At 45.6% G+C, this 17,601-nt stretch overlaps 1 protein-coding gene across 3 annotated transcripts in view; it reads right to left on the bottom strand.

Moving 5' to 3' along the window:
* The window catches only part of LOC124998993 (pleckstrin homology domain-containing family G member 1), a 66,039-nt gene that overhangs the window by 13,041 nt on the left and 35,397 nt on the right, over positions 1–17,601 (bottom strand). For all 3 annotated transcript variants that reach the window (XM_047573703.1, XM_047573705.1, XM_047573704.1), the window contains exons 2-4: positions 9,040–9,608; positions 5,138–5,238; positions 3,779–3,848 (exon numbers count right to left, since the gene is read on the bottom strand). In XM_047573703.1, coding sequence (XP_047429659.1) covers positions 3,779–3,848; positions 5,138–5,238; positions 9,040–9,608 — 740 coding nt within the window. The remainder of the gene's footprint in view (positions 1–3,778; positions 3,849–5,137; positions 5,239–9,039; positions 9,609–17,601) is intronic.

Genomic DNA, 17,601 nt, shown 5'->3' with positions numbered 1-17,601 from the left:
GAAAGAAGCTCAAGTACAACCTGCAGCCATTCATCACTTTAATGGCAAATTAATGACGCAGCAGGTTCTGTTTTTTGCGTTTGTCGAGACCGAACTGGTCGCAGTGAGTCACTGCGTTAGAAGTTAAAATTAAAAAAAAAAACAATACAAAAAAAAAACTAAACTGTGTAATCACGCCGCGTATCTGCTTCAGTCAGCATGTAGCAACCCATAAAATGCTTTAAAGTCTTGCTCAACACACAGCAAAGAGGATTTACGCACACACACGGGAGAACATGAGGACAGATAGCCAATTATCTGAGAGAGAGGAGATTTACAACTAAATGGTGTTTCTTCTTCAGCGTTGGGTTGTGATGCTTGGCTGCCGAGGCTAGAAAAGTATTATCAGTGTGTGTGCGTCTGTGTGTGTGTGTGTGTGTGTTTTCACAGCAGAAAGTGAAAGAGAGGGTTTGTGGGTTTCAGGGTCTTAGCAGCCATGACTAACCCCCAAAGTGAAATACAAAGGAATTCTGGCTAGTAGGCTTTTACCAGAAGTAGGTTCGGGAAATGATGACAGCACACAAATACCTCCACACACACACACACACACACACACACACCAACCATACGCTCTAATTATGTCTTCTTAATGTAAAGGCACCCCGACGGTCAGTGGCAACTAAATATTTCCAGGTGCGGGTCCGACTCTGGAACTCGTCATAACATTTAAAAGACAAAGACTTTTTTAAAACGTACATAAAACTCTGACGCGATAACATCAGAAGCCGGCTTCCAAAACCAATGCACTATAAAGACACAAACGTATAATGGATTAATGAACCATTTAGAGAACTTTAAGCGTTACAACATGTTCTGCAAAACACACTCGTCTGTTAGTTCTAGTTAGTTCACGACAGAATCACAGGTGGTTGAGTTTTCCATTATTTCAGAGCCTTTAAAAAACTTATAATGCTAATGTTCAGTCACTGCAGTTCAATCCACTTTCTATCACCTTGAACTCATCAGCTTCCCTAAGTTTATGGGAATCAGTAATAACATGATATATTCACAGATTGAGCAACCTCCAGGGAGTTACACGATTATATATTTACGAGAAATGTGACAAAGAAGATGACTAATAGTCGAGACCAAACAGTAAAATAGTGGCCAAAATAGCTTCTGCTACACTCATTTGCCAGTATATTAGGTAACCTAGTGAACCGAGAGTCTCTCTTCTGTGTCTTCTAATATAACGGTCTCACACTAAATCTTAGCTTCATGAAAGTTGCTGTTTTAAGCATTTGTTTAAAGCATTTGTTTAAAATAACGAGATCTGTGTAGGGTACGAGGATTTGGATATGATTATTGCATGGGAGATAGGTGTGGAAAAGTTGTCAGTCTGTTTGAGAAGGGTCAAATAGTTGGCAAGCATCAAGCGGACTGCAGAAACTACTAAAACTGGGTAAAGGACTGTCCAACACATGATTGAAAAGTGGAAGGAGAGTGGGGAACTATCGTCTTCGAGGAATGAATGTGGTCAGAAAGATCGAAGAAAAACAAAAGCAGAACTTAGGGTTATGTTTAATAGTGAAAGTAAGAGCGTTTCCACATGTACGATGTGAAGGGAACTCAAGGGATTGGGAGTGAACAGATGTGTAGCCTTAAGAAAACCACTAATCAGTGAGGCTAACCAGGATAAAAAAAAGGCTCCAATTTGCTAGGGAGCATAAAAATGGAGCAATGGAAGAAGGTTGTGAGGTCTGATGAGTCCAGATTTACTCTGTTCCAGGGTGATGGGGAATCAGGGTAAGAAGAGAGGCAGATGAAGTGATGCTCGCATCATGATCCTAGTGTTTACTGTACAAGCCTGTGGGGGCAGTGCTATGATCTGGGGTTGGTGCAGTTGGTCAGGTCAAGGTTCAGCAGCATCATGACCAAAGAACGAGGTCAGCTGACTACCTGAATATACTGAATGACCAGGTTATTCTATCAATAGATTTTTTCTTCTCTGATGCCACGGGCATATTCCAAGATGACAACGCCAGGATTCATGGGTATCAAAGCGTGAAAGAGTGGTTCAGGGCCATAGAGTCCAGACCTGAACCCCATTGAGAATCTTTGGGATGTGCTGGAGAAGGCTTTACACATCATCAATACAATACAAAATTAATGTAACACTCAGAAGCTTCTTATAGAAACAATGCTGCCGGTAATGCGGGCTCTAATCAGAGCTAAAGGCACTCCAACGACTTTTAACACTCCCTTCTTAGTCCGTGGGCTAGGCTGAATAACAGAAAGGCTTTTGTGTCCGTTACAAACCAGTTTAACTACAACCTCCGAAGTTATCGTACAGCTGGATTAACTCCTCTCCTACTCAGGTTCAACATTAACTGAACTTTGTAGCATTGGCGGAGGGGAGGGCTGCAGCATGAGTTTCATAAGAGAGACGTTATCAGAGCAATCAAACTCCAGTCAGGATGCGATTTGCACGGGCGGAGCCTCGTGTTCAGCCGAATTCAACCTCGGGCCAAACCACGGAGTAAATACCATGAGGATGCTTTGCTGTTAGATACAACCAGGTTTATTATCTGAAACCAAAATATCACCAAACTCCTTCTTTTCCACATGACTCATGTTTGTCTTTGCAATTTTTTTTTGTGTGTGTGTGTGTGTGTGTGTGTGTGTGTGTAATTGTAACGTTAATCAGTTGGTTACAAGATGTCATCATGTCGGTTTGTTTATGCATCTCAGCTAATTATGCAGAGAGCGGCTGTGGGCGGCCATAAAACCGGATCATCCCGACAACAACAGCTGCCGTATTTAGGGAATTTAGGGAGTCCACGGCGGTGGCTGAGCCTTTTTTTTTTTTTTTCGTGTTTGTGTACATGGTCAGACAGTTGCTTTGTGGTATCGGGTGTAATTGCAGTAGGGCAGGGAGGGAATGTAAAGTGTTTCAGAGGAAGCGCCGGAATTCAGCACGTTATCATGGGACACAGGCATGCAATCATTTTGTGTGGCACAGACGGGCAAAGAGAATAAAAGCTGAAGCAAACAGATACTTTAAGAAGAGCTGCTGAGTCTAGTTTTTGCTTGATGAAGCACTGCTATTATCTCCACTCCAGAAAAAAAAAAAAAAACGATGATTACATATTTGGACGAGGCTTTAAATTCCTCTGGAGCCGTTATTCCTCCCTGCCTTACCCTCACCTTGTGTTCCTGTGTTCCACCACCAAAATAATCTGACTAAAGCTAATACACAACAGAAAAAAAAAGAACTTTTGCTGTTTCTCATTTTCTAATCCATGATGCATGTGTTTGTGCGCTTTTACGTGAGTCCAAACCATCTGTGCGGACAGGTTTCAACAAGCAGAGGAGGAGAAGAAGAAGAAGAAGAAGAACCGGCAACAAACAAGCACTCGACCGTAAATTTATTTAAACTCCGACTGACCTCTGAAGAACTGAATTATTTTTTATTTCCGGAAGAATAATCGTCGCTTTTTTGAGAAGTACTGACCATTTGTACCTGCAATATTTATGCATTGACATCTATTTGGATAAATGCATCTAAGAATTCAGAACCATATACTTTTTTTTTGTATAAAAAAGGTCGAACCACCTGTTAGCATTAACCATGCTATCGTATAGTTTATTTTCTTTAACGTCTTAACATAAAAGTGACCAACTAAAGCCGTCAGACAAATGGAGTGACAGTAAAAAATTAAATATTCAACTCATAAATGCAACTCATAACTCATTATTCAGTTCATTTCCACTACTACTAAGGGAAGACCATCTTTACCTTTGATACGAAGCACTCTGCGATGGCCACGGGATCTGCGTTGCACTTTTCCAGATCGTGAAGAAGGTCCCTGAAACACACACAGAAATCAGCAATCATCGATGAGAAAACGTACGCCCCCCCCCCCTCACTCTTTCTCAGACGCGTTAATATATGTTTCATTCTCCCATGATTCATCGTTCCAAACAATTGCAGTGAGTTTTTCGGGAGTCACCTTGGGCAAAAAGAAATTTAGCTCTTAAAGGCACTTGATGCTAAACAAATAAGACACTTCCATGAATTCAAACACCCAGCTCCCGTGTGTGCCTGCCTGTGCGCATTCTCAGTGCACGCTGTGGAAAAAGAAAAAGAGAAAAGGAAAAAAAAAAAGGTTATTGTTTCGTGGCTAAAGCATGAAGTCACTGTGACCGCTTCACACCACTTTTATGCTTCCTTTTTACTGGCAAATGAATAGGTGGGAGAGAATGTTTGTGCGTCTCCAGACCACCATGGCTGATGCTGAACCGGCCATCTAGTTTTGGAGCAGTGCTGGAGGAGGCAAATATGCAGACGGCGACTGATTACACACGCACACACACACACCTGACCGCCGCAACAACGCCCTTCTCTGAAATCAACAGGTGGCTCAGACTAGTTTCAGCGTTGGCTGTTTGTGGAGCCTGAGAGAGAGACGAGAGTCTGTCTGTGTATTTATGTCAAACAGACCAAGTCCAAGTTTATTCTTGTGTTAATCCCCACCCTGATAAGATCATCATTCAGCAGCCCTTTAACTGAGACTCGACGGCTATTTAAATGAAGAGGCCTCATCATCGAGTTATTAAGTTACACCAACGACTGTCTGTTTCTCGTTGCATCACTGTGCCGATAATCCACGAATGAATTGTCAGGAAATCTTTTGTTTTGTCAAGATAGGCCGAGTCTGTGTTACGTAAGTGAGAGGTAATTCAAGTCCCACTGTGACTAACACGAGAGGGTGCAGACACGGGAAGGGGCTAGACGTTTCAGTGAGAAAAGCTCTGGCAATGTGGGCCGATACTGGGTGGAACTAATCCCACGCTGGACGATGTAAAATTGAGGGTTTATTGACACACACTGATCAGGCGTAACATTATGACCACCCTTCTAATACCGAGTGGGTGGATCTGTCAACAGGATGGACGTAAAGAGGAGTTACCTCCGTTCATACACTAATAATATTTTTATGTTCTGCTTATTTCAATTATAGAATGCCTAATGGTTACCTAGGCAACCAAAGCTTGGCACATCCACTCGCATAAACCAGGACAAAGCTTTAATTCTGACTTCGCTCCGAAGTCCGAATCGTACGTCTCCGTGTGTGTACTATTCTGTGTATTGTACCTGTTAAAGTGGTAGATGTCCTGAATGTTGCCAAACAGCGAGCCTTTGTCTTCAGAGCTCAAGGCCAGTCGGGACTGGTTACTGATGCACTCCAGGTAGTCCTGAGAAGACAAGGAGTAACACTTTTAGAGCAGACACATCACCAACAGGCACCAACCAAAGACCACATTAGAAACGCACTTGGCAAACATCAGTGTGGAAGAGTAATTAACCAGAAAAAGAAACCAAATAAACCAGAAATGCGAAACCCTCCCCTTTTTATTTAACTAAAGCACAGATCCCTGCATTGTTGTTTTGTGTAAACAGCTTAAGGAGGTGAATAACGCGAGTCATCAGGTTCTCCGTTCACGAGCGCCGTTGCTGGGAAAAGACGGGTTCAGCTTGTAGAAAAACAGGTAAATTGTCTACTCAGGAAGATTTAGCGCTTATCACCGGCTCCAATCGCGGCCGTTAGCGAGGAGTGGTGCTCATGTGTCTGTGATTAAACGCCAGACTCAGATCCCTACATGCCCTGAAGAAGAAAGAAAGGAAAAGGTGGGGTGGGAGAAAGACGGATGTGCCGGTAGCTGACAGAAGCAGTGACAGATTAATGTATATATGAAATGTTTTCATGCGAAAAGTAGCGCGGGTAACATGAATAGATCTGGAGCCATTTTCATTTTCACTTAACCATCCACGGGGGAAGCAGTGAACAGCCGTGAACCTTCGCTGACAGGCGAAAGGGAGAGTCACAGCGTCTCCCGCTTGTCTGTCAAAGTCACAAATGAGTTCATCTCTGATATCATCTGCTCCTGCGGGCTGCTAAAAGTTGCCAACCCAAAACACAGTTGCACTGTAGGAAAAACAGCACACACTCACACACACACACAAATGATCCCAGGCCTGCATGTTAAAATCACGAGTGCGTATGGGGCAAAAAACAAACCGCAGACTGAAACTGGGCAGTAAAGGCGTTACAACACCGAGAAAAGTACCAGGCTGCCCTCGTGCACGAACACACCCACTTATCATTTCGGCTCACAACATTTTTTTTTAAGCAGCTGAGGAGGAGGAGGAGGTGTAGGAGGATGTTTACTCCCTTTGGTCTGTTTGCTTTCCAGTTTGCCTATTTGGTTTCTGCTTTCTCTCATTCTTATTACCTGTGTTAAAAAGCTGAAACGAGAGCAGCTAGCCGATTTTGGTGAGGCAAATGTGGAGATGGAAACAGCAAAATAATCTCAGTTAAGATGGGTTCGTTGAATTGGATGTGAAGAGTTTAACGGCTGAGGGTCAAGGCAACATTTTGCCTCGCAGAAGAATGGAAACCCTGCCATCCTGCGGGCTGGCGGGGCTGTGTCAGAGGTCTCGTCAGGAGGTCGTGTTTAGATTTTGTCGGCTATCGGCAGCAATATGTAAGGCGATGCTTTATTAGCCACCGGGTCAAAGATCTGACCTGGCCTGACCCGTTCAGTCAGCGCCCTCATTCAGTTCCTCTGCAAGCTCGACAGTGGTGCAGCGTTCAGGGCGCGCACACACACCTGAAGGCTGCTCAGCGTCAGACGTGACATGTACGAACCTGATACCGTCTCGCGTTAACCATTAACCTCCTCAAGCGCGCTCACTCCAAACACAGCCCTCGAGCCGCAGGAAGCGCTTCCTCCGGACAGTGCCGACTGCACGCGGGCAAATCTCGAGGGGTTTTATTTCTGCAGGAACTCAGATCACGTCCAAATTCACGGTTTTCCAAGTGGAAAAAACGAAAAGCAAGATCAGAGCTTTGCGTGTTTGTTTCCTGGATTAAGGGCCGGGTTCATTACAAACAGGGGTCGAGCAGAGTAGGGGTGGTCGCGCAGAACTAATAAACAATAAAGTTCACGCGAGGGGATCCACGGCGGCTTTGCGTACCACGCATTAAAGAAGACGCGTACGGCATCTTCACCAGCTTGCAGGACACGCGATGAAGGCCTGCGCGGTGAGAAAACACCACCAACAGCACTGCTGCTGACAGATGAAACACAGGTGAGCTCAGGGGAGTCTGGGTAAATATTTGCGTTGAGGCCGTCACGCCCTTTTCCCTTTGCAGGAAGCAGCGCGGGCGAGAGGGATTGTTGAAACAACAGATGCAGGACAGTGCTCGTAATAGATGGGTCGAAAGCCCGTGCTGTCCACCGGCTGTACTTTTAGCTGCACGAACAGCCACGTTAAAAGCCCTATTCATGCAGACGCAACTGTGCAATCCATCCTTGATGCGCTCGCTGGAGCTGTCATTAAAAGGGGCGAAGACAGGCTGAATGCATACGTCTTCCCCAAAGTGCTAGTGAGGAATTAGCTGTCTTGCCATGCGAGTGTGGTTTGCCCGGGACTGGGTGGTCTGATCCGCTGAACAGCTTTAGGTGGTCCGCAGAGCAGAGGCAGCGTCGGTTTATTAAGTGCAGCTCCTTGGCTCTGCTCATTGTTTTCTTAACCTACTTTGGACGTTGTTATCTCAGAGCTAAATCCCTTCTTCCTACATCCATGCCGCTTCCTCACCTCTGATGGAAGGAGCCGAGAAAAAAGGAGGACGTGGTGGGACATCAATCAGCGTGGGGGGGGGGGGGGCAAGCCAAACCAAGACCACATAACAAAAACCTTTTCCGCTGCGTTTTTTTGTTTTTTCTCCAAGACTCACAAATAAGAGGCTAAAAACACACGCTTGCGCGCACACACACACACACGTCGGCCCGTGAACTGACAGCCCAGAGCGTGGGAGGGAGAACTGGATGTGGGGAAAGATGGGCGAAGCTCCAACGCATGCAAATATAGCAGTTCCCAACTTTTTTTTTTTGTGCGACTTCGCACCACCGCCGTCGCTTCAAATGAAACTGCGGGGTGCAAACGTACAACAAAAGGCGAATGTGTGCAGCGCATTGTCGCACAATGAATTTTAAGTTTCCCAAAGAATAAGAAAGAGGGCTGAATAGAGGAAAAAAAAGGGGGGGGGGGGAGGGAGGGGGAAAGGAGAGCAACCTTTGATTCAAACCACTACACCCAATCCTTAACAAAGCCACCGAATCACTGACTAGAGGCAGTGTGTATCCTCGCGGTTCAAAGCCAGCCACACCAAAAAAAAAAGACTGAATTTGCCTGAGTGTGTGTGTGTGTGTGTGTGTGTGTGTGTGTGCGTCCATGCACGCTAAACAAAAGCACTGGTGTCGTGTAACCCGGCCGAAACCCCGCCTGCGAGCGCAGGTGACCTTATTGTATTAAAGTTTCCCAGCAGGCAACGAGCAGCGTGCGTCACGTGTGTGTGTGTGTGTGTGTTTGTTCGTGTGAGTGTGTGTGCGAGACAAAACACACAAGACCTAAAGGATGTGTGTTATCTGGTGATTTAAAGCCCCGGGTTCCTCCTGAAAGACTGAGGTCAGATAAGACGTCTGAAAGGTTCAAAAGTATGTGTTCCTATTTCAGCTCACACCTCGGTTTGTTGAGCCGAAGCTGCCAACCCCGGGGGTCACGAGATTACTGATGGATTTAGTTCTAATTCAGCGGCTGACGTTAATGTGTATTTAAAGAAATTTAAATTTGTGGGGCAAAAAAAAATATACGCACTGTATATCACATAATCAAAAGTTGCTCTACTTCGAGTAGCCTTAGTCTGTAATGTCAATCGAATCATGCCATATTTCAGACTTTAAAACAAATACCTTTGTCATCAGCACTATTGATATTCACGCATTTTAATTTTAAACACACGTCCTGGCTGAAACATGAGACGCCACATTTGGATATTGCTCCAGTGTAAATTTCTTCAAGGCCTCTCTCTGCATTTGATGTTCCGCCAAACGTGCCTGAGGTCCTGCCCATATGCCGGATCTCTCTGCTCCTAATCTCCTACACATGTTGCGTTCAATCACTGAGCTGTTTTATTATGGATTTTTTTTTACCTCTACAATGCTCCGCAAGTCCTGCACGTAAGTCCTTTCCGTGTCCATTATCTCCTGCACCACCCGGTCCACGTACGTCCTGGGCCCCTGCACCTGACCCGTCCGTTCTCCTCCCTCCGGGCTCAGCAGCTCAGGCTCTGAATGTTCCGTCGCCGTCTGCATGCTGCCCTGTCTCCATTGCCCCCTCCCCGTGTCCGTCCCTTTGTCGTTCCTGTCATCCTCCTCTCCCAGCTGCCTGGCGGGGACGAGCTCCAACCGGATTGCCCCGGAGTCCCGGTCTGAGGCCGCGGGGTTGCAGTGAGGGGTGGCGACCAGGGTGGAGCGGCTGCCCAGCGAGCAGTGGCTGTCCCGGGAGGAGGCAGAGGAAGAGGTGGAGCTGTAGCTGATGGGCCTCTCGGCGCTGTCCGGCGAGGAGTCCATGCTGAGGGCAGAGCAGTAGCGCGAGGGTGCGTGGCGGAAGGCCGGGTTGCGGAGGCAGCGGGCTGGGATGTCAGCGGAGCTCAGGGCCGAGCCGGAGTCCGGGACTTCAGGAAGAGGAGGCAGCGCATCAGGCAGGTAGCTATAATCGTCTAGAAAGGCGGAGGGGTGGGGGGAAGCAAAGAGAAAGAGATTCCTGTTAATCCATTTAATTTCACAGTGGTGTTCAAATTCCAGCAGCATTTCTTCAAGTTTAGCTTCTTGTTGATTAACAGTGGCATAGAAACACACACACACACACAGCGGTTTCCTCATTCATTATAATGAAACCTCTGGCTTGGAAGGCTGCAGAGGGCTCCATGGAGTCTAGTAAAAAAAATAATGTTCATAGCTCAAGTTTTGACGCAGTTCACTGACAATGGGTTGGCCAGGGTGTTGTGGCTAACGGCGGAATGCCTCCCAGAATTGACCATGTTTAGTTTGGAAACACCAAGACTACATGGAAAGATACTACTTTTTGGCAAGTGACCCCCTCCAAAGTCGTACAATTTGGGCACATCTCACATAAGCCACTGTATTCTGTCTCCCTGTTTGTGTCGGCTCAAAACTGGACTTAGCTAATCCGGAACAACACACCCACACCGGCAGAGCTCCGCATGCCATTGTTACTTGACTGTAACTCAAACAAAAACCTGCTGGATTTTTAAATACGTGGTTTTAATGGACGTCAACACCATTGTTGTGCTAGTTTCTAAATGAGAGTGTGCATGCACGACATTTGCCTGTCACGATGATGTTGTTGCCTGCGTGTTTTTCTTTGACAACCGACCTTTGGAAAGAGTTTGAGGCCATTTGGACGTAAAATTAGTTGGTCTTTTTTTCTATATATATATATGCACAGCCCAAAATTACACACACGCCTATAAGAAGTTTCAAAATCCTTACAACATATTGATAAAAAGCAAAAGAGCAGGGGTTCTTCCTTAAGCATGAACACGAAAGAAATAGGATCCAAAATTTAAAATAGACGGAAAGTAACCGGAGCAGAACTACAGTATGGTCAGTATGTCAGCGTGGTGTATTAAGTTTTATTGCACTAAGTCGCAAACCTAATTTGCTCACACTAATTTCAAAGCTCTCAAAAGGTAATGTTGGAAATGAGGATTTTTTTTTTTTTTTTTTAACTTATTGGAAAAAAACTCCCCCAGAGCTGTTAAAAAATTCTAATTTAATTCACACATCTGTCAGCCACTGACTCTGCGGTTCCCCATTTCAAACCGGGCGCTAAAAGGACTCCCTGTATGTAACTTCTGACACTTACAATGCCACTCTCAGATTGGTACAGTCTCTATCTGTTCAGCATCCCAATTCCTGACATTCCGGCAGACCACAGTCTGACTGACTGCCCCGTCATACGAGGGGCTAGTTTGCTGAGATTTGCGTCTAGACCCACCCAAAGACACCCATGGTTTCACTCGCGAGGATGGCAATCACTAAATCATGTGAGAAAACATCCACGACAAAAACAAAGAATGAAAAAAACGTTTGCATTCCAAGTCATTCGTGTGAACGATGAATGTGTTTGTGGACATTCTTGAAATGTGAAAAAGACACCGATGACAGGATTAACGGTGTTACGTTGAGAGCGCGCCGCTCTGAATTATGAATGAAGGCCTTATTTCTAAGGAAGACTGTCACAGTTGTGTGGGTGTGCACCTACTGGGCTCTCTCTGGCGTCCAGCCCGTGCCGGACTGGCTCACAACCTTGTATATGTGGAGAGATCTGTTAAGATACGATTACCAGCTCCCTAAGCCGCACAGTCAAGCCAGCTGAAGTAAAACCACACATGTAGCGTATCAGATACAATCCTTCCAAGTTTCCCTCAACGTTTTCCAAGGTCCCGCCTCACAGAGAGGCTTTCTTTGGGGGGTAAAAAAAAAAAAGCAGAGAGTGAATAGACAGTGTGACGAGGGACGGGAAGGACAACATGAGAGAGCCTCAGTCCGGCTAAGCGGGGGGGGGGGGGGGGGGGGGGTTTGACGGCGGTCTTTATCATCAAAGCCACGTGCAACAACGAACCGGCAGCTGCCATGTTGTGGCAACACCGATATCCAGTGGCCTATAGGACGGTGCGCCTCTCGCTGCCAGCAGCACCGGCTCAACCCACAACCATCTCACTTCAAAGCATCGAGAGATCACAGGCTCAGGTTCAAAAAACATGAAACGTGACACTGAGAACAAGCTCAAAGAATCCAGGTACACATCCACTCTCTCAGCTTTCAAACAGGTACCTTTGAGGACTTTTTTTTTGCTACGGTGAGAACACTAGTTAGACTGGCCTGCGATGGGAAGATTACGAGGAAGGTTCTGGCAGCCGTTGCTGCACGGATGCCAGGTCAAGAAACTGAGCCTTAGCCTTCGTCTTTTACGTACGTTATGATCTGATGTTTCAACCAAGATTTACATAAGTATATACTTGCAGTTAGAATACAGTTAGCATTACTATATAGTACAGATACATTGGTATTTCTTACCAATAAATACATGAAAAGTTAAATACACTATTTCAACACGCATTGAAGATAGCGCTAGGGTTACCTGCCTCCAAATGGGATTGTGTCGACATGAACGACCACCTCTTGCTGTATTCATAACCTCGTAAGTGAAGTGTTTTCATCAAGGTCTGCAAGGTGGATGTTAAGTCAACCCACTGACAATGGGTTGGCCTGTGTGGTGTGGCTAACGGTGGATTGCTTTACAGAACTTACTATGTTTAGTTTGGAAGCACCGAGATGACCCTCCAAAGTCGTACAATTTGGGCACATCTCACATAAGCCACTGTATTCTGTCTCGCTGTTTGTTGCGGCTTAAAACTGGATTTAGCTAATCCGGAACAACACACCCACACCGGCAGAGCTCCGTATGCTATTGTTACTTGACTCTAACTCAAACAAAAACCTGCTGAATTTTTAAATGCGTGCTTTAAATGGACGTCAACACCATTGTTGCGCTAGTTTCTAAATGAGAGTTTGCATGCACGACATTTGTCTGTCACTGTGATGTTGTTGTCTGCGTGGTTTTTCTTTGACAATCAACAGCCGGTAGCTGCTACCGGCGACTGAAAAGTTAAATACAGTATTGCAATATGCATTAAAGAGAGTGCTAAGGTCAGGGTTGCCTGCCTCCAAATGGGACTGTGTTTACCGCGTTCACGACCACCTCTGGCTGCATTCGCAACCCAGTAAGTGGAACGATTTCTGAAAGGTCTGCGTTCACGACGAAGGTGGATGTTAAGTTAATGGGCTGTAATTTAGTCAGTCATTGGGTCTGCTTGAAGGCATCAGAGCCTGATCCCCTAAAGTCCAATATTTTCTCTCCTTTTTTAGCACTCTAGCTCTCCTTTGGTCTGAAATGGCTCCCCGAAAATATCTAGTCTGCATATCTTCCACTTTCTTCACCTGCCATTCATTATCTTATCTGCCTGCAGTTTGTTGTTTTTATGCTCGCAGTCGGTTTATCAGAGCTTTTCAGATGAAAACAGCTGCTTCTTAGTCTGGAAATAGGTTTGTGAGAGAGGGGGCAAGTATGCAGGTCAGCCAAGACAATTGGCAGATGGAGCTTTCCATTATACATCATCGTTTAAACTAATTAGTGGAGCTTCCCAAATATCTCAAAATCTGTCACATGTTTTTCGGAGGAATATGAAATGAGGCCAATCCCTTGTTACAATGCTCCCTCATAAGAAAACTCAAGTGTTAGGAAATCCATGTCTCAGAAAGAATAACAATGAGGGGAGAGTCTGGTCGTCACAGCCTCCTCTACTTTTAATTTTGCTCCATTGCCATGCCAAGAAAAGCAGGAAGGAACTGGAGCGTCCTAAAAGCTAAATGGCACGAAACTGGATTTCGCTCCAGACAAGTTTGGAACTGATTCGCTGGGAGAGCGTGTGTGTTTGTGTGTGTGTGTGTGTGTCCATCCAAATGTTTGCAAATCCAGACCTGACCCACTTTTTTTCCTCAATTAAAGATCAGAAAGGAGAAAGAACTACCGGGCAATAACAATGCGCATAAACCGACCGCCTTGGCACTCTGATAAACCACACACTGCGCACAACTCACGGAGGCTTGTATGAACTCCTGACATTAATAGTTAACCGTTCACTGTTGTCACCCTCTGACAAGTGTGTGACACATCGCCCTTTTATCGCAGCAGGTAGTGCATGTACATCTAAAAAAAAATCACGTTTATAACTCTTAAGATAAATATATCCAAGCTAACAGCTTAATGGCCGGCCCACCAGCTATCGCAGCTGCGCTACGGGACAGGCAGGGTGCACGCACGTGCAAACTGCGCAAACACACACAAACGTACGAGGAGAGCAAATACAGAGAAGCCATGCTTCCAGCGAAACCCAAACATCACACAGAGATTGCCCCATCCTGTGTTTGTCTAGCCCCTCCTTCCCACCTTCCAGCTTCATGTTTGGGGCACACCCTGTCCGTTTCCTGGGTGAACTGGCACTTTTCTCACTCTCTCCCACACACACACACACACCAGCACCCCTTCCTCAACGCACACACACACGCACAAAGAGAGATAAAGAGCAAAGATGGGCAGGCTTTATTTCCTGTCCAGATTATGTTCAACTTAATCCTAGTAAATGATCTTTAATTATTGTCCTAAGCACGCAGGTTGGGACTGTTTCTCCTCCTGTGTGTGTGTGTGTGTGTGTGTGTGTGTGTGTGTGTGTGTGCGTGGATTAGCATAGTGTGCAAGGGTTGTGGTTCAGAGGAGAGCGAGAGAGACAGTGAATAGTGAATCAGCGGGCGTCTGAGCAACCTGGCCTCAATCTCTGGCTTTCATTTAACTTGAAAAAGACCAAGAGCTGGGGCGCTTCGGCGAAGTTTAATATCATGAACATCAGGCCGGGCCTGGAAGGCACGCTGCACCAACCAGAAACAGAGAGTGGAAAACACGCGCAGGACACTGACTCACATGTTGCGTTTTATTCCTTAGAAGAGCACCATGCTCAAGTGAAAGCGACACATCCGCCTCATATTGAGATCAAAAGCTGTGGTGAATATTTGGTTTGTTTCTGATTATTAAAGGAAAGTAGAAATGGGTTACAACATCTATACATGAGTAGAAACTCACATTTGTTTTAAAAACATCATCCAGCAGCAATATAACATTAATATGAAACTGCTGCAGCAATGACCGTCACAAATAACACATATGACCTGAAGAGGGAGAGCGCCAAAGTGAACCAATCTACATTTAGAGGTGATGACCAATGACCAAGGGGAACCAGTGATAAAGTTAATCAACTTTGTGACTTCCCCAAACACCTACCTCATGGTAACACTGTCTATAGTTTTTTTTTTTTTTTTATCCTACCACTAAATTCCCCATGCTATTGGACCATTGGGTGAACCGGGATGGAGCAGATCAACAGAAAGGTATTTTCTTTCAAATTAGTGTTGGCAAGGCTCGATCCGGGCAAGGCTCAAAACTTCTGTAGGGGATGAATTTTCCCTAGTTACCATGGAAACGCATGCAGTGTGAACACCCAATAAATGGGTGCCATGTTAAGTTTGATTACTTTCTAATCAGGGTGCGGGTGCCTGGTCTGGTCTAGATGGGTGGTCCAAACGTTTCCCAGAAGTTTTTTACTTCACCTGTCAGTGGTTTTAATGTTGTGGCTGATCATTGAAAACATAAAGGTTCAACAAAAGTAGTAAGTCCCTTATCCACATAAAGAAAAAATTTTTACTAGACAGCACACACAAGACATGACTGCAAGCGAGGCTCATTGGTTTTGCCCCACCGACGCAGTCAGTCCAACAAGCCTCGCTGCCCGTCCAGTCAAGTTTAATGACTCATGCTACACTTAACTGGTCCACTTCAGTCGCACACTTTACGGTCACCTGAAGTGCTCTTTGTTCTGGAGTGGTCAGCAAACAGCTGTGAGCACCCTTTCCTGTTTTTACGGCCCTGGCCGGTCCTCACGAGTGGCTCAAACATCTCAGCGAGGTCTTTGTAGTAGGGCACATGCCATGTACGCATTTACAAGACAGACTGAATATTTTAGGTCACATCCAGATGTTGGACGGAGAGGAACCGCAAAAACAATTCCTGGTGTTTATTTTAAGCTGAGTGGTGTCCCTAATCACTGGGTTTGAACAGGAGTAATAAACTGTGTAGCGTGTAGCGTCGTGGTTCCAGAAAGGAAACCAGCGCCGGACTTCCAGAGAGTATCCTCGGGACTTATGTCATACTGAAAAGGCTGCCTTTTTGGAAAATACAGACTCGGGTTAGGCTGACTCTGTGAGCTTACATTAGATTTAGGTAAACTTTGAAGGCATTTTAGGTGTTTGAGGTAACCCAGACAACCAAAGAGCATGAAGTTAGCTTAGCGTTCACATTGTTTACTACTGTGCAGTGCTGCAGCGTGCACCCGTTCACTATCTAAAGCAAAAGTTGCAAAAACTGCAAGCGGTCACTACATTACCAAACCTCCACAAAAGAAACAGGCTCCATTTCTAACGAAACCGTTTACTGCTTCCACTTTCTTCGTGAATGTCATTCCGGCCATTCTCTTCATCCCTTCCTGTAATTCTTGTGTTTTTTTCCCCATTATGCATTCAAAATCATAACACATGTTTGAGGTCCGCTGCGTGCATGTGAGCTCCGCGGGCCATTCCTATGGACTCGCGCTATGCATATACTTTACCATGTAAAAATACACACTTGACCAGCCCGTAGGCAAGCATGCGGCTGCAGACCACCGGGGCATGTGCATGTGTTCACATCGATTGTTATTCGCACTCTATTTTGACTTGCTTTAAATGTGAATGAAGATCTGCAGAGCAAGCTGAAGAAGGCGTAGTACAAGGAATTTATTTGTTGGCAAGACATAAAAACAGGACCAGTATCCCCCCTCAAAAAAATAAAAATGAGAAGAAGTATGCCTGTAGGAGTGAAAGTTATAACTATGTACTTGAAGACATTCTTGTCCGCTTGATATAATCAACCGCTGCCCACTAATGAACCAGTTTGAGAAGAAAATGCCATCTTTTGCAAAAAATATTGAACAGTTTAGAGAGTAAAGAATCAAGAGACAGGTCTTGACCAAACATTTCATGCAGCTCATAAATCATCAAATCATCAAATGTTTGTTTGTGTGTGTGTGTGTTTGAAATGGGATACCAGATGGCAACCGAGTTCAATTCCACGCAGCCAACTGCGCAGTCCCCCATCAACAAAAGGCACTGAAAATGTAACAGAATCCAGACAGCGTGTTTTTGATGATAGTGACGGAGAGCGGAACGCATTGTTTTTTTTTTGTTTGTTTTGTTTTTTACGGAAAGCCTTCTGTGACTTATGACCGATTCTTCATTGTCTTCGCTTTGGCAGCATCTTCTCAAGAAAAGGCTTCAAACCGAGGGACATGTGTGACTGCGAAACAGTGAGGAATGAGGAGGAGAAATCCCGGAGGAATGAAAGTAGGAAGAAAAGATGAGAAGAGAGGCCAAAGGTCAAACACCACCCACTCCCTTGCTTTTTCTCTTTTCCAATTCCCACTCGCTCCGTCTCATTTTGAATTCTGCCTTTTGTAGCACTTTAACCCTTTAGGCTTCTCAAGCCTAACCTACGCTCACTCCCAAACTTTTTGTCTCCCGCGCCGTCCCCGCCTCTGCCATCCTCCCTCGTGTCCACTCGCGGTCAGTCTCCGTTTCCGATAGAGACGTAGGCTTGATCTCGACTGACGCTAAGGACCTTAAAGTGTCACTCTGGATTTCACGCTGCCGCCGAACAAATGTGGAGAAGAAGAGCGTGGGGGGGCGGAGGTGGGGCAGTCGGAGAGAAGCAAAGGATGAGACTGGAAACGTGGGGCAGGCTTTCCAAACGCACCAGTGGGCCTAGAAACATCTGCGGGGGCCGGGGGATGTTGTATAATGCAGATGTTTTGGAGGATGCACGGAGAAAAAAAAGAGAAGTGAAAGAGAAAAAGCATAGTTTCAAGAATAATACCGCACGTCATTACGGGTAAAGACTAAACTTAAAGTGTGACTTCACTTCGCCGCCGAGCTTTCGTGGCCTCGCAAAACGCGATGAAAGCAAACGCGTGCAGCTGCTGGGCT

Source organism: Mugil cephalus, chromosome 21, assembly GCF_022458985.1.
Source record: "Mugil cephalus isolate CIBA_MC_2020 chromosome 21, CIBA_Mcephalus_1.1, whole genome shotgun sequence".
Lineage (NCBI taxonomy): Eukaryota > Metazoa > Chordata > Actinopteri > Mugiliformes > Mugilidae > Mugil > Mugil cephalus.
This window is presented reverse-complemented; position numbering and strand designations above follow the sequence as displayed.